This window comes from Accipiter gentilis, chromosome 29, assembly GCF_929443795.1.
Source record: "Accipiter gentilis chromosome 29, bAccGen1.1, whole genome shotgun sequence".
Classification (NCBI taxonomy): Eukaryota; Metazoa; Chordata; class Aves; order Accipitriformes; family Accipitridae; genus Astur; species Astur gentilis.
Window position 1 is genome coordinate 2,260,414 of NC_064908.1, and position 25,968 is coordinate 2,286,381.

The window sequence follows — 25,968 nt, forward strand, 5'->3', positions numbered from 1 at the left end:
CGAAGAGGGCGCGATCCTTTCCTGGGCAGGGTCCCCCCGCTACGTCTCCGGGGAAAGAGGAGAAGCTTCAAAGGGCGTCGAGTTGCGCAGCGACAAAGGCTTAATTAAGAATAAAAGGCGGCGGTGTGCCGGCCCCGGGATGAACAGCCCTCTGCGGGGCTGCCTCTCCTCTGAAAGACAAACCGCCCCTGTTGCCCAGCAGACCAGTATTAAAAATAAACAAAAAGGCTTCGAAACCTGGCCGGACGCCAAAGGAGAGACAAAACCTAAAGCAGTTACTGTCCCACATTAAGCTTTTATTGGGTGAAGCATTCGTAGATAGGAACACCGCAAAGCAGCGTTCCTGGAAGAAAAAGACAGGTGTGAATCCGGTTGCCATTAAGACAATCTTAGGTTTAACAAACTGACTTCCACACAGGCGCGGGAACGCTCTGGTGGGTCTTGTGGTAACAGGGTTTGCCGATCTTGACGGGAAACATCCTTATCAGACAGCAGCAGCGCACAGAAGAAATCCCTCTGAAACGGCACCGTTTGTTAGATCCTTACAGTAACTAGTGGGAGCAGAAGGAGCGTTAACATTGATCCTAAAGTGCCTTTTTTCACCACAGAATTTCAGTCTCAACGTGAGCAACGCTTCCATGCAACCTGCAGCCGCTCTCTGTGCAGAGAACAAGTTTAATGCCCGGTGAGTGACAGCACGGATGCTCAGCCTAGGAGAAAGATGACATCCTGGCGTTAACATTAGACTTCTCCTCTTTTCACGCTGATGTCTAGAGATTACATCGTAACTCTGGGTGGGAGGAGAGAACCTCTGAGAAATGCATTGTTTCAAAGGGGGAATTGCCTCAAACCAGACTTTAAGAAGAAAAAAAAAAAGAAAGACCTAATGTTTATAGGTGCCATTTTGCAGTCAAAGCTGATTATGTTCAGACTGCTGCTAACAGTGAAAATTCATTGTTATCTGCAATAGATTCAGCATAGAAAGTAGATTCACCCATAAGTAAAAATGGCTTTGCAGTAAGTGTAAAAGCAAGCAAAAAACCCCAAAGGCCCAGTTCAGTGTCCTTTTCTGATGCTACTGCTGTTAAGGTAGTTATTTAGAGAGTAAGCTCTCCCATAATCCTCATAAAACAAAAGCAGCTTTATGTCAGAAGCAAGGCATAGTCTGCAAGTCTGACCTGTGAGCACCACCTATTCAGGTTATGGAATAGGTAACACACTCATCGAGGGTGGTGTCAGAAAGAAAAATAGGATGTTTAAAAAAAAAAATTGTGTTTAAAACTGCCTCTTTTATTCAGCAAAAGAAAGCGTCTTACCAGAATATTGAGGGGAAGGAGTTTTCTACTTGAATGACTATATTGGAACAACTCAAATTTGCAGCTACAACCGATATTTTCTGTTGAGGAATCTAAATCCGTACCTTCTATGGAACACATGAACATTTCTGTTCCATAATCTCATTCAGAGGGGTTTGGTAACTGTAGTTTTCATATGTATGATAATAGCTAAGTGAAAAAGAAGAAAACAGTGAACTGTATTGGGTTGTAAAAGAACACTCAGGTAGGTTTCCTCTTAGGAAGAGAGTCTTGAAATAAACCAACACAACCACACCATCGATTCCGGCTTGTTGTGCCTTGTACAGCTTGCAAGCATGAGCTGAAGGTACAAAATTACAAGACCCAGGCATACTCAGGAAAATATTCCAATTGTATAAAGTGTGTAAAACTTGGGACTTGGCAACAAAGGACACGAGCGAACATCCAGAAGATCGCCTTACCCTTGCTTCTGCTTAGAAATAATTTTCCAGACAATGCCTGCCCCCAGGAGAAGCAGGACTCCTGCAGCTGCGACTCCTGAGAGAGAAAAGCATGTATTATTCTCACTGTATGTTTTAAAGCATATCAGCACAAAAGACATAACAAGGCACATCTGCAAAGTAAGCAGAGGGAAATGGTGCCACTGAGGCCACTGCATAAAGTTAAAGATCTGGCTACAAAACCATCTTTGAGCTGCTTACCTAGGCCTACTGAACCAGACTTCTGTGATGCTGAAGGGAAGAGAAAAAGAGAAATCAGCAAACTATTCTAAGAAAATATGGTGTTTCTCAGCTGCTCTAGTTAATACACTACTAACAATAAAGCTTTTACTGCTAAGGCCTACAATACAGGGTTTCTTAAAAAACACACCACTATATACTTTTTTATATATATACGGAAAGATATTTGCATGTTTTAAAATGCATTTGCATATTTCTGTTTGATCTTTCCTTCGTTCACATTTCACTCACTCAGTTTACAGGCTGGTACAGGGGGGTCCCAGCTGAAGTCCTCTTGGCACTGAATCTGACTGATGCCTTCCAAAGTGTAACCACTTTCACATTCAAGAGTGATGTTAGTCCCAGAGCGATAAGTATTTCCTTTTATGGCTTTCTTAACACCCTGAAGTTCTGGGAATACACATCTGATCTCTGAAATTAGAAGTAACAAAAAAAGAACATTTAATGAGAGGGAACATAAAATACAAGAAATACACTGTGGGTTATTTAAGACATGGTTCTTGAATTCTTTCTGAATGAAATCAGGAATTAATTCTTATTCCACAGGGTAATTGCTTTCTTTGTGGCTGCAGAAGAAGGTGGGTGTCTCACTCCCACGTGTGAAAATCTGTGCAGATCAGCTACTCCACACTGATACAGCAGATGGAAAACTATGTGTGGTAGGGGTACCTTGGGAAAAGTCTGCCAGAGAAAGAGATTTTTCTGATACTGGGCTACTAAAACCTTTGGAGAAGAGAGGTGAAGAATGCAGGGAAGAATGCAGTGGGAGCTTTAAAGCCAACTGCCTATAACCCTCTTCTAGTCTGTAGAAGTCCCTTGCCCTTAAAAGATGTCACCAGCCATATTATTTATCAATAGTTAATTTATTAATTAGTCCAGCCATCTAAGCTATTTATACCACTGATTTCAACAAAGTGAGTTAGTTGCTTCAATTTACGTGTCTAATCACCTTTGACAGTCCAAGCCCAAGAATTCTGGAGGAGAAGGTTCTCAGTGGAGACCAAAGGGGTAACATCAATGTGTAACATTTTGCCTTTGTTTCATGTCTGTTCTTTTAATATTTATTTTTACTTTCACACGTAATAGTTACTAAGGACACTTCAAAACCACGAGAATGTGGAATGGCAGGGAGAATTTTTCTGTGAGACTGCTTCCTTTAAGTAGCCTCCGACTTATTTACATAAGCACTTGGTACATTATTTCCTCTCATTGTTATCCAAGCGCATTTCAATTCTTGAGTCACTGAGGTGGGTGCAACTCCACCAAGGAAGCACCTTGTGTGGGTAATGAATTTATTCCGGTGAATGTCCAGTTTTCCATGCAGGAACACCCACATTAGGAATCTTGTGACATTCATGAAATTGCCATTAGGCAAGTTTGCCCGATGACTGACCTTAACAGTGAGTGACACAGAAGTGCCAAGTCACAGATGTAGAGGCATTTTCCGAGAACGGAATAGGCAAGCTCACGTGTAATCTACAAACGCTACACCAGAGGCAACTTTTCTGATGTAATCACTTCCTTTGTTTCCTGTTAGGGATAACTGGGGAGTGAGAGACACAAAAAGAGAAGAAAAGGGAAGGGAAAAAGTTTCTCCTCTTCTACTAAAAGTAAAAAGCTTTTAATGGAGGAAAGCTGGTATGCAACTCATTCATAGCAACAAGACCAGAGCTGGAAAACATGCAAGAATTAAGACTGCCTTTCAGAATTGCCTCTATTGTGCTCATATCCTTCTGACTTTTAGCATGAGGTTCCTGTCCTGCTTCTTTACAACAATATCATACTCTTCCCAGGGATGACACAGAGTAGATAAATTCATAATCAACAGATGAACACTGTCTAGCTATGATATAAAAGTGGTTCCCAAGCAAAATAATGGGATGGAATTCAGTGTTCACTGCAGAAGATTTTACTGCTTAAATTTTGACCCATGTATCTCTCTGAAGATTTAATTTTTTCCCAAAGTAAAATGTGTATATTAGCATGGCTGCACATCTCCTCAGCCCAGTTCTGGTTCTGCCACCACCACACTTGGTGTGTGGTGAATTCCAAAAACCATGAGCAAACTAAGCACAAACACACCTTTGCACTGAGGATGAGGCTGGCTCCAGGTTCCTGACACCGTGCAGTTGATGAAAGCATTCCCAACAAGTGAATAACCAGGATTGCAGCTGTAGGACACAGATGCTCCATAGGAAAAAGTGTCAGAGATGTTGCCTTTGAGCTTCCCGTTGGTGATGTTTGGAGGATGGAGACACTTCACAGCTGGAAAGTCAGGGAGACACAAACAACAGTGTTGACATGAGGATCCTGATGGACTGCTAGAGAGTAGCTAAGGCACCATACCTTTTTAGCCTTGACTGTTCCCCTTTAATTTCTTCACCTAGACTCAACAACTGATTTTGTAACCCTGTAACTCCATCAGGCTTTGGAAATGGGTATACTTGATCTTGTTCTTATCGCACATTCTGTAGTAAAGGACTCGGATTTAGTCCTTATACAAACCTTTCCCTAAGGCAAGTCATGTTAAATGTCCTTTCTTCTTAGCTCTCTGCAACCAAAACACACCTTGACAGACCGGAGGAGGATGGCTCCAGGCTCCAGATTGTGTGCAATAAATGGATGCTGTCCCAATGCGAGAGAAGCCGGGCTCACAGATGTAGCTTACAGATGTTCCAGGAGTGAAAAACACTTTTGCTGGGCTACTGAGAGACCCGTGGGCGATCTCTGCAGGCTTGGAGCAGTACAGCACTAAAAAGAAGTGCAGATCAAAACAGAGCTCATACAGGCAAGAGGGGGAACTTTTGAGCACCTGTGAATGGCTGTATGCTTACACCCACAGCATTGAATCCAACGCACAGAGCCAGCCCTGTCCAGCCCTCTGCACTCAGTTCACCCCAAATCACCTATAAAGCATATGGCACCACACACATTTCTTCTTACACAAAGGAACATTAGCCAGCATCATCTTTCCTGGTTTATCAGATAAGAAGTGTGATTAGTTCATATAAATATAATGGGAATTCCACACTTGTATGACCGTATTATTACAACAGCCATACAGGTTCCTTATGGCTGGCAAAGATGGCCTAAGCTCATTTTTAACATATTCATACTGAGAAACTGAGGCACCAGATACTGCAGCAATAAGAATGGGAGAAAATAGGATAGATGGATCTTCAGATCTGAACACTAGACTCTGGATTTGAATCACCTCCTAAACATGTTAAAACACATGACCAAGAGTGATAAGGTCGAAAAGGATAGCCATCCAAGGACAGATAACACATGGTTTCCTCTTTCACAGCTGAGGTGTGGAGGATCCCATGTGCCCCCCAAGCTGGCACTGGGATTGTATTTTGGGACAACAGCAGTGTTGCATTCCATTGTAGTGATGTCTCCAGGCCTATAGAGGGACTCCAACCTGATTGCTTTTCCATTCCCAACTCTTGGGCTCACACAGCCAACTGTGGACAGGGAGGCTATAAAGAACCTTTAGACAGTGAAACTTGTGTGGGATAGAGACCACAGAGTTCACAGAGACCTCATTCTTTCTTTAGTGGTGGAGTTTTTTGAAGCAACAGCTTGTTTCATTCAGAAAGTCCTTAGGCAAATGTCACTATGTCTTTAATGCATTTAGAAAGTTGAGAAGATTCAGTGAAAAGAGCATAAACACACCTTCACACCGAGGAAGGGGATGGCTCCAGACTCCATATGTTGTACAACGAACAGTCTTATTGCCAATGAGGGAGAAGCCATGTTTGCAGCGGTAGTGCACAAGTGCTCCTACATCAAAATTGTCTGAGAAATGACTGCTGTGTTCCCCATTAGCAATGCTTGGAGGAGGCAGACACTTCACTACTGAAAGAGGAGAGGGAGAGGGTAAGAATGTGATGTTAATTGTAAAAAAGGTGATAACAAGAGAGTAAAAAAGTGCAATTACCCCTCTTGCCTGCAAAAAGCAGGACAGGTTGGGAGGCAAACTTAGTGTTTAGTAAATCCTGCCTCTTCTTGTAATAGACCTACCTGGCTTTGTTGTAGTATCAGGATGATGATAGTGTTCTGCCACTCCATCTAGATGCAGTATTAAGAGTTTAAAATACATATTTGGTTGAGCAAGTACAAGGCACAGATTTACCTTCATTTTCTATCATCCTGCCTTTATATTTCCAGCAAAAATTTCACTCCTCTCTGATAGTCAGTGTCCTGCTATGAAACTACCAAATTTCTCACTTTCAGGAAATCAAGAGAATGTGAATTATGGATTGCAACAAGCAGGGTGAGAAAAGTGCAAATCGTGCTTAACTTACAGCATTACCTAAAATCTGGCTCATCCCCTGTGTGAGACAAGAGGTGTAATTAAAAGGAACAATTTCTGATTTTTCCTTTAAGTTGTTGGAGCAAACAGGAAAAATAAAGCCACCTTTGGCTTCAGTGAGTGGGTAGGAACAGTCAGGAAGGAATCTGCAATGCTATCAAGTCAGAGTACTGACACTTACCCTGCTCACAGACTGGTACAGGTGGATCCCATGTTCTATCAGCTTGGCACTGGGCTGTGCGATGGCCTCGCAAGGTGAAACCTTTACGGCACTTAAAGCTTACAGTATCTTTGTATGTGTAGCGATATTTAAGAACAGATACTCCCCCATTCTGGATCTGTGGGACTGGGCATACCACCTCTGAAAAATAAATTCATCATCTCAAAGAGGGAGCCATATATGTGCTGTAATTAATGCACATATAAAGTCCATCCTTCATGTGCCACTGCTCAGAGGGGCTTCACACTTGGAGAATCACAGAAGAATAATTCCAAGAACTGAGGGCTTTTAAATTTCTTTTGGTACCCTAGGGTTACCACATTACTGTATGTATAAAAGTAGTTTTGTGTCTATAAACAGAATAATGCAAATACATTCCAATAAATATATTAAATGGTGTAGAAATCCATAAGTGCTGTTAGCCATTCTCCTGACTGCTTTACTATACCAAGCTCATGCCTTCCAAAGCAATTCCATCTGAAGGAAAGACTAATTGCAATGATCAGACCCTGCAAAACAGCCTTGTGATTTGGATAAACGTACAGTATTTGGAAGATCCCAGTTCAGTTTTACTCAATATCCCACTCTTCTACTGCAAGACACATTTCTTCCTTAATTTATTATTTATGTTTGTGAAACAAAAGGGGCAAATCTCTGCAGGCATCTCACAAGTCTCCAGTCTACCTAAGTATGAAAGATCAAAAGCTACCATCTGGAAGATTTTTAGAAGAAACAAAACAAGCAAGCAAAACAAAAGAATCCTAGAGAAATATTATGCTTAAAAAGTCTTATTCCTCAAGGTTCTAGTTATTTTAAGAAATGCCACTTTTTAATTTTAAGGATTTAGTTTGGCAATTCTGGGCCAGATCTGGTTGTGACCTACTTACTCTGACAGATAGGAAGAACACCACTCCATGCAACATCTGGTCCAAAAATCTCACATCGCCTATGAGACTGTCCAACCAGCCGGTGCCTGGAGTTGCACAGAAAGAAATATCAATTGATACCAAGTCATTCAGCTTGGATTTTGCACTCCCAGTCTGACACTACCCCCAGAGGTTTTCTTCTGCAGCCTCCCGATTCTGGCTGGTCACCGAGGTGTTTCTGTTGGTTTGACACATGGGAATGAAGGACACCAAGTTCCTTCTTCCCACCTCCAAGAGGAGCAGCAATGATCCCAAATTACTGTGGATTAGATTGGTCAGGTGCTAAATCAGGACTCAGACCCAAGTGATTTCCAAACTGCTGGAGCCTCCTCGCAGCACATGCTTGCTTGCACTCTCAGCTCCTGCTGGGTGGCCATCTGAGAAGGCAGACTGAAACTCAAGTTTGCAAAGTAATCTACTGAGCACAGGCAGGGAAAAATGAGAGACACTTCCTTTCCTGAGCAAGCAACTATGGCATAACTGGAACAAAATACAAATTCTGGCTTGCTGTGGGAGAATGGCCCGCACAGAGTGGGCTCTGAGCCTTTACTGTAAGTTGCCCAACACCGAGCTCAGAAATGGAGTCAGCAAAGGCAGCATGGAACTTACCCTTCTTCACACGTGTGTCTCACAGTTGACCCAAAAAGGAGATCTGTCAGAACAACAACTCTGCCATTCTTTGGTGTTTCTGGGTATTTACATTGCTTCCCTGGGAAAGAACAAGGCTGAGTTTAAACTCCTCTCTTGCAGTTTTGTAAGGCACTATGAGAAGGTATCTTAAGGATCTGTCCACATTTAGGCACCAATAAAGATGTGAATTTTTAAAAGGCCAATAGCTGCACAAACTATGTGACTAGTGAAGCCATGTATGAATCATTTTTTAAAGAATTGCTTTAAGAAACCCACAAATGTAGCTTAGACAATTTTCAACAACCAACATCAAACTGATTGAGCTATTCACTTTTACAGAACTCTAGCGCTTCAGACCACGTGTGGTTTTTGAGGCATGTCAGAGTTGGGGGTACTCCGGGGTGTCTCATGTATCCTGGCTGGCAGCTGTATCGCACAGTGTCTCCAACAGGAAACTCTGTCAGATTTTTGTATTTCTCAGTTAGCTTAGCGAAGGTTAAATTTGGAGGTGCACCACAGCCACCTATCAGGAAAGAAAACACAGGGAGAAATAGGGATATCGACTACACAAAATTGTTTTAAAATGTATATTGAGTATGCATAGATAAAAGCTTACAAGCAAAATGATAAAAGGTTACATGCAAAACTGAAACAAAGGGGAAGGACTGAAGGATTCAAAATCTTGGAAAGACTAAGGGAAAGGATGAGTCCTACAGGCTTTCAATAGCAGAAATTCCCAGACTATCCATAACTCCCATATTGGAACCACAGCGTACCTGCACAGCGAGGAAGAGGGAGGCTCCAGTTTCCAGAGTCAGTGCACTGAATTGATGCCTCTCCAAGGAGGCTGTAGCCAGGATCACAACTGTAATTTACAACCATGCCAGTAGTGAAAACTTCCAAGTCCTGGCTGTTGTGATTTCCTTTCTCAATATTTGGAGGTGAAGGACATTGCAGCACTAAAGAGAGAGGACAAAAGAAAATGAAAAAAGGGCAAGGACAGACTAATATGCAGGAATATGCATGCACAAATCCACCAAAATGAGCACAGCAGCGTCCTGCATGTGCTGGAAGCACGCTTGGACCCCTGGGCGTCACTGCACGTGCAGTCCCCCCCTCCCCACACGCCAGTTCTGTGGGGTGGCAGGTTTGCCTGCTCCAGCATCAGCCGAGCACGGGACGGATGCTCAGCCAGCCACGGGTGCACGGGGAGCCCCACCTGCGCAGCGTGGGTACGGGAGGCTCCAGTTCCCCGAGGCCGTGCACAAGACAGAGGGGTCTCCGAGGAGGGAGAAGCCGGGCTGGCAGCTGTAGCTGATGGACATGCCGCTGGTGAAATTTGCCCCGAGCTCTGCGCCGTGTGTGGCGTGGGCGATGACGGGAGGTGGAGGACACGGCAGCACTAACAGGGCAGGAGCAGAGAAAGGCATTTGAGTGGTTTAGCCCATGTAAGACACCAAAAGACTGTCACACCTGAAACGATGCAAGCGAGGCAGAGAGCACGAGCTCTGGGCCCCTCCAGCACGAGGCTGGCCCTAAGCATCCTCCTTCTAAACCCCCGATGTGCCCCACTCACCTGGCTCGCAGGTGGGGACAGCAGGCGCCCAGCGGCCGTCGGGCTGGCACTTGGCTTCACGGCTGCCCCACAGCACATAGCCCGGGTGGCACTGGAAGGTGATGTTGGCCCCGGGACGGTACACAGCGCTCTGTCCTTCAGCCACTTCTCCATTTGGGATGTTGGGGCTTATGCAGGTGATCACTGGAAGCGAAAAGCGGCAGAGCGTGGGCTGGGGAAGCAGCTGCCAGAGCTAGGGGTTCCCCCTTTGGTTTTGTGAGGCCAAAATTCAGGGAAGGCTCTGCAACCACGATGGTCTCCCTTTTCACTATGGGTGACAGCATTCACAGCTCACCTTCACACCGGGGGTAAGGGAGGCTCCAGGTTCCATTGTCTGTACAGTATAGAGTTGTTTTTCCAATAAGAGAATAGCCGGGGTCACAACTGTAATTTACAGACTTTCCAGGGACGAACATTTTCACATCCTTGGCATCGTGCTGGCCGTGTTCAATCGCCGATGGGGAGGGACACAGCCGCTCTGCAGGGAAGGAAATCTTCACTGAGAACAGGATGGGCTTTTGGGTTTTCTATTTTCCCACTTAGCCCTAGAGAACTGAGTCTCTCTAAGTACAAGTATGGATTTTCACTTTCTCCCCTTCTTTTCTCCCATAATCCCTTTGTATCACTGGCATATCCACAAGTGAAAAAGGCAAGTGAAGGCACCTTCACACCAAGGGGCAGGGACGCTCCAAGCTCCAGAAGTACAATTAAGCTGTGCCTCTCCGACAAGAACATAGCCAGGATCACAGGTGTAGCTCACAGACATGCCGCTGATGAAAACTGCCGTGGCTTGACCACTGTGCTTTCCATTGGCAATGGCTGGAGGGTGAGAGCACTGCGACACTGGGGGAAGAGGGCAAAACCAAACTCATGTCACTAGTGAGAAGGAGGAGGAATATGGAAAAATGAGTGACATGGTACAAAGGAACATTGCGGCTGAGAGCTGCCAGCCTGTAAGAGATGCGGAAGTATCAGACAGGTATCCCTCAGCTGCTGCTCACTGCCACAGTCCATCCAGATACTTCAACCCTCTGGATTTAGGAGCATTTACTTCTGTGCGCTCATCCTCAGCAAGTGCCAAAGGCCTCTTGCAGCAGGGGCGATGAGGGCGCTGTCGTGCCCTGGTCCCTCCTGTCTTGTGAACAGCCACTGCTCCGCAGCACGTCCCTGTGTGCACCCTGCCCTGCCCGCAGCCTCACCAGTGGGGACGGACGATCCCTACCTCCGCACCGTGGCGGTGGCCCACTCCACATGCCGTGCTCCCCATCCACCGTGGTGCAGAAGATGGAGGGCTCTCCAGCCAGCGGGTGACCGGCGTCGCAGGTATAGGTGACCACATCCGCGTAGGAGAAGGTGTCCATCAGTTGCCCACTGTGTCTCCCGTGAGGGATGTCTGGTGGCGGATCGCAGACGATACCTGCGAGCATGTACAAGGTGGCTTTTAGCATCAGTGCTGCAGCGGCACCCAGGGTCTGCGGGACACACACGCTGCCCAGGAAGGGAACCGATAGGGATGAACCCATCTCAGCGGTGATGCTCTCTGTCTTTGCCTTGGAAGATCTTTCCCAAGGAAAGCACTGATCTCAATCTTCTCGTGCTGTGTTTGGTTTCTTATCAGGCTGTTCGGCTCCTGCCGCAACATACTTACTCTGACAGACAGGAACATCACCACTCCACCTCACCCGCGGCCCAGAGCTTGAAATCACACATTGCCGCTGGGATGTTCCAACCAGCCTGTGCCTGGGGTCAAACAAAGTCACTCTTGTCACTACAGGACTGTCTGTGGAGATCGCATCTCCCACAGCCACCAAGTATTGCCTTAGTTGTGATCTAATACTGCCATTTTCAAGCTGTGAACCTTGGCTTATATGGGGAACCTCCCCTCAGGTCTCCTCAGTCAGCACAGATAGTACACCCCTGGGGTGCTTAGGGAGCTGCCATGCCCTCTCCTCTTCCTTCTCTCCTCTAGAAAAGTCCACTGTAATGACGTCTGATTTAAGCCAAAGCTTCCAAAATGAACCCCCCTTTCCCCCTCATACGCTCCACACAACCAGACTCAGGCGGTCATGCCCTCTAATTGGCGTTTAAAAATTTATAAATAAATCCCCTTCTCCAATTTCTGTTGCCACGGGGACTAAAAATAGACCATTGTGAAGACCAGAATTGATTTAGTGCCAAAACTGTTTTAAACTACGCAGAGGATTCTGAGGGTTCCACTGATCATTTGGATAATTTCTGTTTTCTCTGAGCACCTGAGAATTCCAGTTTCTCCTCCAGCACTACCTTGTGCAGGCAACACTGGGGTGCTCTAAGCTCAGAGCCGCAAGCACTGGTCTCTTGTGGGAAGACACGCGTTGCCTGTGAGTTGCAGGGAGAGCAGACGCGTTGCCGACTTCACCTCAGTAAGGCGAAGGAGCTTGGCTAGGACTCACCCTTCATTGCAGGTGTAATTCACTGTTGACCCGAAGAAGAGGTCTGTTGTAACGATAACTCTGCCGTTCTCCGGTTCTCCTGGATGATCACACCTTCTCCCTGGGCAGAAGACAACCTGATTTTAAGCTTCTTTCACTCAATGCCATAGGAAAAGGGACACTAATTCTAGGAGTCTGCCCAAACACCCCAGAGGAGGGAATTGAAAAGGAGAAATTACAAGGCTTCAGTCATCACACTTGCAGTTTAAACAAACTAGAAGCATCTGCAAAACGTACGTTTGCAAAACTCCTGGGCTTCAGACCACGTTTGATTTTCAAGACACATAATAGTTGGTGATATCTGTGGATGTTTCACGTATCCAGGCTGACAAGTGTATTTCACAGTCTTCCCAACAGGAAACACAGTCTGATTTTTATACTCCTTGTTTAGCTCAGCAAACGATAATATTGTTGGTGTCCCGCAGCCAGCTGCCAAGAAACAAAACGCACATGAGAAATACATCCTGGCTGTGAAATGCAGTTAAAGAGAAACAAGGGCTTTGGTAGGCACTGTTACAAACCCAAGGTATTGATATATCTTCTATGTATTCTGACATTTGTTTACATAAATTAGCACTTACTTAGTATGTAAAGACACATGCACCTAATTTATATGCTCTTAAAAGAAAACCCCCAAACTAAAACAAGGCCTCCAAAAAAACAGTTTAGCCAGTCTGGTGTTTCCACACTCTGCACATCCTACACTGCAGCGCTGCCACCATGCAGCGTGTCATCTTTGGGCTGTAGAGTGCAGGAATCTGCAATTTCAGAAATTAGAACACCCAAGACTGTCTCCTTGCAGAAAACCACAGGCTTTAGAAATGCTACCAGGTTATTCCCAATGCCACCAAAATGAGCACAGCAGCATCCTGCATGTGCTGGAAGCACGCTTGGACCCCTGGGCGTCACTGCACGTGCAGTCCCCCCCTCCCCACACGCCAGTTCTGCGGGGTGGCAGGTTTGCCTGCTCCAGCATCAGCCGAGCACGGGACGGATGCTCAGCCAGCCACGGGTGCACGGGGAGCCCCACCTGCGCAGCGTGGGTACGGGAGGCTCCAGTTCCCCGAGGCCGTGCACAAGACAGAGGGGTCTCCGAGGAGGGAGAAACCGGGCTGGCAGCTGTAGCTGACGGACATGCCGCTGGTGAAATTTGCCCCGAGCTCTGCGCCGTGCGTGGCGTGGGCGATGACGGGAGGTGGAGGACACGGCAGCACTAACAGGGCAGGAGCAGAGAAAGGCATTTGAGTGGTTTAGCCCATGTAAGACACCAAAAGACTGTCACACCTGAAACGATGCAAGCGAGGCAGAGAGCACGAGCTCTGGGCCCCTCCAGCACGAGGCTGGCCCTAAGCATCCTCCTTCTAAACCCCCGATGTGCCCCACTCACCTGGCTCGCAGGTGGGGACAGCAGGCGCCCAGCGGCCGTCGGGCTGGCACTTGGCTTCACGGCTGCCCCACAGCACATAGCCCGGGTGGCACTGGAAGGTGATGTTGGCCCCGGGACGGTACACAGCGCTCTGTCCTTCAGCCACTTCTCCATTTGGGATGTTGGGGCTTATGCAGGTGATCACTGGAAGCGAAAAGCAGCAGAGCGTGGGCTGGGGAAGCAGCTGCCAGAGCTAGGGGTTCCCCCTTTGGTTTTGTGAGGCCAAAATTCAGGGAAGGCTCTGCAACCACGATGGTCTCCCTTTTCACTATGGGTGACAGCATTCACAGCTCACCTTCACACCGGGGGTAAGGGAGGCTCCAGGTTCCAGATGTCAAACAAGAAACTGTTGTTTTCCCAGTGAGGACGTACCCCAGGTCACAGTAGTACTTCACTGATACTCCAGGGATGAACACTTTCACATCCATGTTCTCATACTGACCATTTTTAATATTTGGAGGGGAAGGACACTGTGGCACTACAAGGAGGGGAAAAAGTCATAAGTGGTGAAGAGCTGGTACCACAAACACCCACTGTAGGGTAAGGCTGCCTTTTAACTTCTTTCTTTCCCATAAACTTTTCCCAAATAGCTAGGGCTGTCACTGTTTGAAGTATGTTTCCATCCTACCCTCACTTATCTTCCAGCCTTCATGTTTTTCAAGCTTATTGACATCAAGAATGATCATTTCTCACTATTTAGGCATTTACAGTGGTTAGTTTCCATCTGTGGTGCTAACAGCTTGCTCTAGCCTTTCTGTGTTTGTGAACAAGATCAGACACCAGCCTGGCTCGCTGTCTCTTTGTGGATTCATTTAAAAGAGATGAAAGCCCTACATAACAGGGGTCTGAATAGGGATTATGAAGACAGGAGGACAGATATGTGCATGTTTTTCCTTTCCAGTCCTGGAGAGTGGCCCCTTTACTCCAACTTGAGGGAGTTGCACCCTGCCAGGTGCAGTCACACAGTGGTTCAGAAGAAATCAGCTACCACCACCGCCTCAATTACACTTACTCTTTTCACAGATGGGGACAGGAGGGTCCCATGTGCCCCCAAACTGGCACTGAGACTCTTGAGAGCCCTTCAAGGCGTAACCAAAATTGCATTCGAAGACAATGGTGTCTGCGAGTCTGTACACGGTCTCCAGCCCAGTCGTTTTTCCATTCTCGATCTCTGGTCTTTTGCAGCCGATTGCTGGAAGTGAAGAGCACAAGGCACCGCTGGGGACATGAAGCCCACCCTGGGTGTGGAGGGACACTGACCGGGGGCAGTACCTGCTGCTGAACCTTGCCATCACTCTTTGGAGCATGTCAACATTACTGACTCTTATTCTTAGACAAAATACCATTATTCAACTGCTCCTGAGAGTCTGTCCTTACTGGGGGACAGAAAGGGAAATCCACAGAGGCAGATGGAGCTCCTCCTGCCTGTGGGACCTTTGGTTTCTGCCTCTCACTGGAGATTTGGTCTGCAGCGATTAGACTGAGAGCCAAGAAGGAAGAAAGGGCCTGGGGAAAGGTAAAAGAAGCCGACACAAACACACCTTCACATCGGGGCCGGGGCCGGCTCCACGTTCCCGCAGCGGTACAGCTAATGGAAGCATTCCCAATGAGGGAGTAGCCGTCCCAGCAGGTGTACTGCACAGCCGTGCCTGGAAGGTGGGTGTCCAAGGGCTGGCTGCTGTGCTTTCCATTGGCAATGGCTGGAGGGGGAGGACACTTCACCTCTGGAAGGAGAAGGAAAGGCAGATAAGAAAAGTGGACAGGGCAAGAAGAAAAACTTTAAAAATCCAACCTTCAAAAACAAAAGGAGGAAGACAATTAATTCCATTAACTCCTTTGAATACATATCTGTCTTGTTTGCTGTCTTCCTATCAGTAGGTGCAGCCCCCACCGCAGCCACGGTCATTCCTTCTGCTACTCACAACCAAATCTCCCCAGCGGGGATGGACAAGCCCTACCTCCGCACCGTGGCGGTGGCCCACTCCACATGCCGTGCTCCCCATCCGCCGTGGTGCAGAAGATGGAGGGCTCTCCGGCCAGCAGGTGACCAGCGTCACAGGTGTAGGTGACCACATCCGCGTAGGAGAAGGTGTCCATCAATTGCCCGCTGTGTCTCCCGTGAGGGATGTCTGGCGGCGGATCGCAGGCAATACCTGCAGGCATGTACGAGGTGGCTTTTAGCATCAGTGCTGCAGCAGCACCCAGGGTCTGCAGGACACACACGCTGCCCAGGAAGGGAACCAACGGGGACTGAACCCATCTCAGTGGTGATGCTCTCTGGATGCAATGAATCATCCAGAGACAAACCTTGTATGGAAAAAATCACATGTGGGAAGGATAACCTGTGCCCTCCTGTGAGTCACTTCCTTGCTGCCCATGTCTGGAGGTGGTGGGACAATTCCTACCTCCGTTTCCGTAACGATTGGTGACACACGCAGTGAGAGACTGGCCACACCATTTCTACATGTGACTAGTGAGAAATACTTACCCCAGTAACAGGGAGTTTAAAATATTAATGGTTTTCCCAGTTTGGACCAGGATAAATAAAAGACCTTTGGAAACATTTTCAGAAGCATCGAAAACAAACAAAAAAAGAAAAATGACAAATATATGCATACAGTGACTTGAGAAATCTTTTGCAATAAAATCTTTGTCTTGAAAGATGCACCACTTCCTCTTGCAAGCTATCTCCAAGGACCTTTTGTTGCGGCCTACTTACGCTGGCAGACAGGAGCATCTCCACTCCACAAGACACGTGTGCCAGAGACCTCACATGTTCTCTGAGAGCCTCCAATCAACTTGTACCTGGAGTCACAGCACATTTATTAATTAATTTATTAATTTACATTAAGAAAGCTGAGATTTCTTTACAACCCTTGTAAATGTCAGCCAAGACTTCTGATGTGGGAACTACGTTCCTTCATGTAAAGCTGAAAATGTGCTTCACTCTTGCTTGGCAGCTGAATTCAGCTAGTTGCAAGACTCACCCTTTGTCACAAGTGTAATTAACTTTGGACCCGAAGAGGAGGTCCGTCAGGACAACAGCTCTGCCATTCTCCGGATCCCCTGGGTTAGCACATTGTTTCCCTAGAAGGGGATGCCAGCCACCGTTAGCCCTCAGCTGCTCACTGACATCCCAGCCAGGGATGCTAACACAGAGAGCAGTCTGCATAAAGTACAGAAATCCAGAAAACTAGAAAAATGTGAAAATCCAGCCAAGCCTGACACTATAGGTGTTTCAGCACTTGCAGGACGTACTTTTACAAAACTCCAGCGCCCCAGACCATGTCTGATTCCTAAGGCACGTGATGGCTGGCGACATCCCCAGGTGCTGGGCATACCCAGGCCGGCACACGTATTCCACCGTGCTCCCCACGGGAAAGACGGTCTGGTTGCTGTACGGCTTCTTCAGCTCAGCAAACGCCAGACTGGTAGGTGCATTGCAGCCAGCTACTAAGAAAGATAAGCCAGCCCAGTTGTTAAAGAGTCAAGAAAAAGCAGATTTGGGAGAGCAGGGGGAAGGTTAACATTCAGAGTGCTGTTTGAACACTTGCCCTGCTCGCAGACTGGCACGGGTGGCTCCCAGGTGTTATTTAGTTGGCATTGTACCACTCTGTGGCCGTGTAGAACATAGCCTGGTTCACACTCAACGGCAATGGTTTCCTTGTGCGTGTAGGCAGTCCTAGGAGACACTATTCTCCCATTCTGGACCTGCGGGACAGGACATCTTGCCTCTGGAAAAGAAGTGCAGGTCCTCAAAACAGGCCCTTATGCACAGTGCAGAGCTGTGCAGCCGCAAAGCCACTTAGGGTTGCAATTCCTTTTAAGACACAAGTCTCAAAATAATTTTCCCGTAGAAGATGTACTGCCTGCATCCAGCAATGTCAAACATTGAGGGAGAGACCCAAACTGAAGGGTGAGGCCGGGGATGCTGGCGGCAGTGGGTGGTCCTCCAGCCTCCTCTGCCTGGCCTCAGCTGCAAATCCCCCCCTTGCAAATGCCCCCCTAGCAGGCACTTGGGCAAGAAGTGCAATTGCCTGGAGGTTTCCTAGTCTTTCCGAACATGAAGCAGTAAGGCTGGGAGGATTGCACTCAAGTATTTACACGTGCACACACAACCCTACCTCCGCACTGCGGGGGGGGCCCGCTCCACTCGCCGTTCTTCCCATCCCGGGTGGTGCAGTAGATGGAGGGCTCTCCATGGAGTGGGTACCCGCGGTTGCAGGTGTATGTTACAGATGTGCCAAAGTAGAATTCATCCAGCAGCCTGCCCGTGTGCTTCCCATTGGGAATGTCCGGAGGCGGCTTGCAAGGGATACCTGCAGAGGCACAGAACAAGGCTTCTAAATTCAACAGCAGCACCAAAGGACTTGAAATCCCTCAGTCTGTGGGGCATAAACACTTGTCCTAGAGATGGAGTAACTGCAATGAAGTGATCTTCTAGCTGAGGCCTTATAGGCAACTGGATCCCATCTCCCTGGCCAGCAATTTCTATGACAGTTAGAAAGCAGACCAGTAAGACAAACCTCTATGGAGGAAACACCTACATGCTTTATCTTTTCTACTGTTTAAGAAATAAAAGAGCAAATATTTATTTTGCATTGCCTGTGTACAATCCTGTTTTTTCAGCTGCACAGAGTGCAAAAGCATGCACAGGCAGCAATCTGTATGTCACCTTAGATTAATATGTACCTGGAGAAGCCGTAAAATGCTTTAAAATCTCAGCATGTACCAGTATGTTTCTTTCTTCCTATGAGACTGTCACTTGATCAGCGACACTACTTAATCAGCAAACACCTGGGTGTAATTGCTGAGGTGCAGCCCAGCAGCTCTACATGTTCACGACAGTTATCTGTGCTCGGAGTGAAAGAGAGAGCCCACAGTTTGGGACTTTGGGATTCCCCTTCTGAGCCTCCCACAGCACTCTGCCTCTCCTTGGGATTGAAACTTGGTCTCTCTGTGTCTAACAGTAACAGCCCTTAAGATGAAGATAATATTTTCCCTTCATCTCTTGTAATGGGCTTGTGATGTTAGTCAGAGACAGGAAACCTAAGTACTGCTGAAAAAGCTCTGGCTGAGACATTGCTTCCTATAATCCATTAAGCTTTGAGATCTTACACCTTTTCCCAGAACATTTTCTTATGACATCAAAACTTTCTGATTTTTTTCATGCCCAGAGAGCACAGAAATTCCCTTTGAAAGCTTTGATTGGAAAGATTCAGCAGTCTCTGCTAGAAAATATTTACCGAATCCATGCAAATCCCCAGAGCTGTAAGCTACTTACGCTGACAAGTGGGAATGTCACCACTCCATGCAACATGTCCACCAGAGATCTCACATCGTCTGCTGGGTTGTCCAATTAACCTGTGCCTGGTGTTAAAAGGATTGAACATTGATCCCAAGTCATTTCAGTTGGAGTTACTACCTCCTCCTAAGCACTCCGGATGGTGTGATCAGCCCTGCTGACAGCAAGGCTGTGGCCCTGAAGGAGAAGTTCCCTTCCTAGCTCTGCCTGACCAGTTTTCTAGTATATACATGTATACATAAGATAGCAAACACCTTATGTGTTATATAGGTACAGAACTCTATACAGTGGCTTCCATACAGAATCCATTTATTGGGAATGAATGAATAGGAGAAAAAGGGAGACTTACCTAATACATCTCTCCTTGCTCTTTTAAGCAGTGGCCAAAACCAGGACTTACCCTTCTTCACAGCTGTAGAGCACTGTTGACCCAAACAGGAGATCTGTTAGGAAAATAATTTTCCCATTCACAGGTTCACCAGGATGACTGCATTGTTTTCCTGGGGGAGAAAAAAACCCTCATTTTAGGCTTCTGTCTGTCTATACCATGGTACAACAGATACAACTATGACTCCAGTAACCTGTCCACATTTCCACTTATCCCCAAATGGGTTTTGAATAGCATAAAGTTACATGGCTTTACTAGTCACATACTATTTGAATACCAGAATAACACTTAAGGTTTTTGCAGCATGGACAGAACCTAGTACTTATTCCTTCTTGAACAATGGACACCAAATCAAGGAGCTATTCACTTTTACAGAACTCTAGTGCTTCTGACCACACTCCGCTCTCAAGGCATGTAATAGTAGGTGACATTCCTGGGTGTTTAGTGTATCCAGGTCGGCAAGTGTATTGCACAGTCTTCCCAACAGAAAAATCAATCTCATTTTTATGCTCCTCGTTTAGCTCCGCAAAGTGTAACCTTGTAGGAGCACCACAACCACCTATTGAGAAAGAAAACAAGCATGAGAATCAGGCAGGACAGGCATGCTGGGTGCAAGCACAGGAAGAACACTGTTACAAGGAAGGGTGTTTGGTTTGCCTTGCAAATTTGTTTATTTTGATTAATATAGCCATTATTAAACAAACACAACATGTTTTACCAAAGGATTCCAGAAGACCAGGTTCTTATTCCCAGGACGTAGATAAATCTTCCGCCACAGGGTTTAACCACATTTTTTAAACGGGGTTAGGGGACATAAAATAGTAGTGTACCCCAAGGCAGCTATGTCATGATTTACCTGGAAATCCAGGCCTGTTTGAGAACTCCTGGTAATCGTACAGTCTATTGCAGACGGGAACAGGAGGGTGCCAGCTGCCATCCTCCTGGCAGAAGATTTTAGCACTGCCTTGCAGGGCATAACCAGTGTGACACTGAAATGTCACCATTTGTCCAGGTGCGGAGATAAGTCCTTGACCATCAACTTGCCATCCATTCTCTATATCTGGATTTACGCAGACAGTCACTGGAAATGATGATGTACAGGAGTGATGTACAAAAGGAGTTGGAACAACAAAACAAAAACCCCACAGCCTGTTAATCTTGCAACAACAAAATCAACATAACATCTACATAAACCTCCCCAGCCCCACCGTCACAATAGAAGGGCTTGAAATTCATTTATACCATGCAACACTTTACATGGGATTAATCTTCTGTGAGGATCTGGTTGCAACCGTCAGGGTGTCCCCTGTGCTCAGAGCCACACTAGGAGCTTCTCAACCCAAGGGGACAGACCACAGACGCACCTTCACAGCGAGGACCGGGCCGGCTCCAGCTCCCTGATGCTTTGCAAAACACAATGGCACTTCCAACCAGGTAGTAGCCAGGATCGCAGGTGTATGTTACAGACATTCCCATGGTAAAAAATCCTTTGCCCTGGCCGTTGTGATTTCCATTGCGGACTTCTGGAGGCATGGGACATGGTTGGACTGCAAGAGGGAGACAGAAAGTCTTAACTCAGCAAGAGAACAGGGTGCAAGGGGAAGGGAGTCAGCGTGATGCTGTGTTGATGGGTTAAAGCCCATCGCAGGAACTGCTCTGCCTGCACACGCTGTTCCTGCCTGCAAGGAGCACCTGGCCAGGCAGGGCTACCCTTGGGGAAGCAGCGGGCACCCGCACTCACCCTTCTCGCAGATGAGCACCGGTGGATCCCAGATCCCCCCCGGCTGGCACTGAGTCTCGTAGGCGTCCTCTGCGGCGTAACCGGCGTCACAGTCAAAGTGCAGAGTCTGTCCAGCTTTGTAGGTGCTCTGTAGCCCATGGACCTTCCCGTTCTGCACCTTGGGTATCTCACAGCCGATTGCTGCAGGGAGCGTGGACAGCATCCTTTACACTTCAGTGCATGGGCCAGATCCTGCACACACAGCCCCCTCCCATCTCCTCACTGCTGTAAACATGTCTGCACTGTTCCTTCAACCAGAGTATGCAGCATCCTTTCTGCCAGCCCCACACCGAGCAGCGAAGCATCCACCCACCTTCGCAGCGGGGCAGGGGTCTGCTCCACACCCCGGTCTCCGTGCAGTTGATGGACATGTTCCCCACCAGCGCGTAGCCACTCTTGCAGCTGTAGTACACGGTCACTCCCACGGAAAACTTGGTCAAGGACTGTCCGCTGTGCAGCCCGTTAGCAATGTTGGGTGGCTGAGAACATGTTACCTCTGGAGAGGGAGGGGAAAAAGCCATGAGAGTGTCTGGGAGAGGCGATGCCCAAGAGACAGCTCAACTCAAACCTCCTGCATGTCAGACATGGGGGAAAGCAAAGGAGGGCAGAGGGCTTGCACCCCAGGTACTGCCGGATCTGGCCTGACAGCCAGACTTTGGGTCCCCTGTCTCTCCTCTGACTTTTCTTGACAAAGAAGGTTGAATTGATCCATAAAAATCCAGCTGGTCTACCCCCAAGGGCTGTGTCACACCCCATGCCCATGCCTGGTCCCCAGGACCATCACCGGCTGCCTCACCGTGGGCATGGTCCAGCCAGGCTGCTGCCGGAGCACCGGGAGGAGGGTGCTGGCTCCAGACACCCCTTTGCGCTTGGTCTCACGTAAAGTGATGTACCAGTTCCTAGACATACACTGTGGGGTCACCAGCATCCAACCACAGCACAACAGGTATGGCACATGCAGCCACAGTTATAGAAATACCTAGCTCAAAATTCACAGATGTAAGCTTATGCTATACATATTATAAAACTGTATACTTCATTAAAGAGGAACTGAATCCCTCACTGAAGGGCCCAGCGACAACGCTCAGGGTGTCCCCTGTGCTCAGAGCCACACTAGGAGCTTCTCACCCGAGGGGACAGACCACAGACGCACCTTCACAGCGAGGACCGGGCCGGCTCCAGCTTCCTGATGCTTTGCAAAACACAACGGCATTTCCAACCAGGTAGTAGCCAGGATCGCAGGTGTATGTTACAGACGTTCCCATGGTAAAAAATGCCTTGCCCTGGCCATTGTGATTTCCATTGGTGATCTCTGGAGGCATGGGACATGGTTGGACTGCAAGAGGGAGACAGAAAGTCTTAACTCAGCAAGAGAACAGGGTGCAAGGGGAAGGGAGTCGGCGTGATGCTGTGTTGATGGGTTAAAGCCCATCGCAGGAACTGCTCTGCCTGCACACGCTGTTCCTGCCTGCAAGGAGCACCTGGCCAGGCAGGGCTACCCTTGGGGAAGCAGTGGGCACCCGCACTCACCCTTCTCGCAGATGAGCACCGGTGGATCCCAGATCCCCCCCGGCTGGCACTGAGTCTCGTAGGCGTCCTCTGCGGCGTAACCGGCGTCACAGTCAAAGTGCAGAGTCTGTCCAGCTTTGTAGGTGCTCTGTAGCCCATGGACCTTCCCGTTCTGCACCTTGGGTATCTCACAGCCGATTGCTGCAGGGAGCGTGGACAGCATCCTTTACACTTCAATGCATGGGCCAGATCCTGCACACACAGCCCCCTCCCATCTCCTCACTGCTGTAAACATGTCTGCACTGTTCCTTCAACCAGAGTATGCAGCATCCTTTCTGCCAGCCCCACACCGAGCAGTGAAGCATCCACCCACCTTCGCAGCGAGGCAGGGGTCTGCTCCACACCCCGGTCTCCGTGCAGTTGATGGACATGTTCCCCACCAGCGCGTAGCCACTCTTGCAGCTGTAGTACACGGTCACTCCCACGGAAAACTTGGTCAAGGACTGTCCGCTGTGCAGCCCGTTAGCAATGTTTGGTACTCGAGGACATGTTACCTCTGGAGAGGGAAAATAAATTGCCCTGCGGGTCAGCTGTTTGCCTTTTTGCATGCTACTAGGACTGTTTGTGTAATATCTGGGTAAGATCAGGAATTCTGCTCAGTCTTTGTTCCAAAGTATTAGTTAACAAAAAGTACAAGAGCACTAGATAACAATCGCATTGCAGCCAGAGGAAGTTATTACTAATAATGAGAGTCCCAGCAGAAGAACTCACAGGCACATCATGGGATTTGGTAGAAGATGCACATTGACGTGGAAGCTGCAAGAGCAGCAAGAATTTTTGATTACTTCCTGATCCAGGAGGAAGATGAAGACATCGCACACCTGACCAGAAGCAAAGTCACAGAAATCCCCCAGGAGCAGCAGATAGTGTCATCCCTGCGGCTGGCCTATGGCTCCTGATTGTGCCAGGGAGGTTACAGCCTCCTGCTACAGAGCAGCTCAGCCCCAGGGTTAACTCCACCCCATCCCTCTCAGAGCTCAAGACAGGGCAGGCTGCAGCCGTCCCCATGTCCCACCCCGACTCATTTCTTCTGAGCCATTTCTGTCTCTCTGAGCTGGCAGCACTTTCATTTGAGAAGTGAGGAGGACAGATGCATCCCAGCTTTGCTTTCCCACCAAATTTGAGAGGACGCAAGAGGGAGCTTTCCCCCATGGCTATCACCGCGCGCTGGGACACTTGCCCTTTTTGCACACTGGCAGAGGTGGGTTCCATGTGGAGTCAGCTTGGCACGTGCTTGTGCGGGAGCCCTGCAAGGTGTACCCTGTGTTGCACATGAAGCTTACGGTGTCCCCGATCCTGTAGATATAGCGAGCAACGGATACTCTCTTCCCATGCTGGATACGTGGGAACCGGCATTGGGTAGCTGGAAAAGAGAGAGAAATAAAACATTGTTTACCTACAGAGCTCTCAAGCTGTTCCTGCCTGCGATGGTTGCTGTGTTGATGGTGTCCACGCAGCCTGTTGATGCCCGAGTGATGGGATGAGGTGGAGGCTGCAGCGGGTGCCCCTGGGGCTGCAGGACTCCCTCCTGCGCTGCTTCCTCAGCTGGTGAGAACTGGGTGTCCAGGATTTCATGTCAATCACCCGGTGAGGTCAAGAAGCCTTTCACAGCCTTCTTGCATGCTTCTAACCCACGGGCTGGGAAGCACATCCCCTGGGTTTGATCTGACCCACGGAAACATTGGCAGGGCCGTCCAGGACCGACCTGAGTGCAGTCCGGGGGTCTGTACTACCAGGGGCCTTACAAGAGAGCCAGCCAGAGGATGCACAGCGTGGGCTGGGGTTGCCACGCCATGCTGCCCACAGGACCACCGTGATGGTGCAGGGATGGACCCACGCCAGCGAGGGCGAAGCCTCTGCTGCACCTTACAGCACCCACCCGTGAACCTGCTGGTGGGCTTCCAGGGGTACCTGGGGGTTGTTTGCATTGAACCCCTGGAGAGAGAGATGGAGAGGCAGGCATGCAGAGAGGCAGGCAGGCAGACAGATGTTCAGAACCAAAACTACAGGGAAGTAGCTTTTTGTTCACTAGGCAAATATTTGATGTGGGAACGTAGAAAGAAGGTAAAAGAAACACCTCTCGCTGATAATATCCTTTGGGTTACCGAGTAAAGGGTCACAGCAGCTAGCTAAGGCAGGAGGGTCAGCCTTTGGTCTCTCAAGATGCCAGTCAATAATTAACATGACTGAGGATATAAGTAGAAGTATTCTCCATACAGTACCAAAACACTTCTCAAACCTTGCCAGGGCAGCCAGGTTGCAGGACCTACACTTACAAGACAGGAAGGAGTAAACAAAACCATACTGCAGTGATGGAGCTGAGTTTCTGTAGGTTTTGGCTATCCTGTCCCAAACAAGAGGGCACCTTGGGCTACCTGTCAGGCTTTCATCCCCTGCGGGCTTTCAGACCGAACATGCCAAACAGCACAGTCTTGTTTGCCTTTTTACCCTCCTGCCTCATGCGAACGCATTTCTGTTTATCACAGCAAGTTTCAACTTGCCAGAGCTCAAACACAATCTATAATTACAAGCCCCTTATCTCACTGCTGTAAGATGCTGTATCCATAACCAGCTTTACTTCAGCAGTTTAAACACATAGGTCAAGCCCCTTGTTACGAGAAGCTGGGCAGGTTGTGAAAGACTCCCCATAGCCTCCTGCAGCGAGGTTATAACTCCTTTTCCCACTGAAGGGCACAAGGCGGCCCCGGTGCTATCCCAGAGGGTCTCTTCCATTAGCGGAGGAGCTCAGAGGCTCTCTCATGCTCATGATCTGGCATGCCGAGGTCCACCTGGGACCAGCACAGGGCTCCTATCTGCCTCCACAGGGAAAAGCAAAAGGATCAGCGAGAAGAGCAGAGATGAGGAAGAGGAAGGCCACGGGACGAAGGCCCCAGAGCCACAGACCTGCCGGTCTCCCTTACCTCGAGCCGCAGCCGCGGTGGCAAGGAGCAAAGCGGAGCTGCCGAGGAGGCGGAGGGCGAAGGCGAGCACCATGCTCCGGTCCCCAGCGCAGACTGCGGCTCCTGGGGACCTGCAGGAAGATATGGGCACCCCAGTTCCCTCCGCCACCCCCCGCATGCGGAAGGAGCCGCAGCTGCGGGGCTTCCCGGGGCCGCGGGACAGGAACCCGTGGGCTCCCCGGCACAGGGTGGGCGCAGCCACCACCCCCGGAGAGGCTGCGGGTCCCACATGCTGCTTCTGCTGCTGTTTTTGGCAGGAAAGGATGGACCCCTGGGACCCATGGGCTTCTGTGAAAGAGAGGTG

General features: G+C 48.5%; 1 protein-coding gene across 1 annotated transcript; it reads right to left on the reverse strand.

Moving 5' to 3' along the window:
* Positions 1 to 105: 105 nt before the first annotated feature.
* Positions 106 to 25,698, reverse strand: CR1 (complement C3b/C4b receptor 1 (Knops blood group)). The gene is given in 40 exon segments (XM_049832555.1): positions 106 to 1,505; positions 1,778 to 1,853; positions 2,018 to 2,047; positions 2,288 to 2,467; positions 4,139 to 4,321; positions 4,625 to 4,812; positions 5,358 to 5,523; positions 5,735 to 5,917; positions 6,556 to 6,735; positions 7,482 to 7,567; positions 8,130 to 8,229; positions 8,482 to 8,673; positions 8,927 to 9,109; positions 10,061 to 10,243; positions 10,988 to 11,182; positions 11,414 to 11,505; positions 12,198 to 12,297; positions 12,474 to 12,665; positions 13,267 to 13,449; positions 13,624 to 13,806; positions 13,958 to 14,140; positions 15,204 to 15,386; positions 15,621 to 15,815; positions 16,382 to 16,467; positions 16,650 to 16,749; positions 16,921 to 17,112; positions 17,217 to 17,396; positions 17,787 to 17,981; positions 18,947 to 19,032; positions 19,368 to 19,467; positions 19,723 to 19,914; positions 20,212 to 20,436; positions 20,720 to 20,902; positions 21,097 to 21,276; positions 21,449 to 21,631; positions 22,289 to 22,471; positions 22,666 to 22,845; positions 23,018 to 23,200; positions 23,879 to 24,067; positions 25,626 to 25,698. Coding segments are annotated over 40 exon segments (6,228 nt in total). The 3' UTR covers positions 106 to 1,423.
* Positions 25,699 to 25,968: the final 270 nt, after the last annotated feature.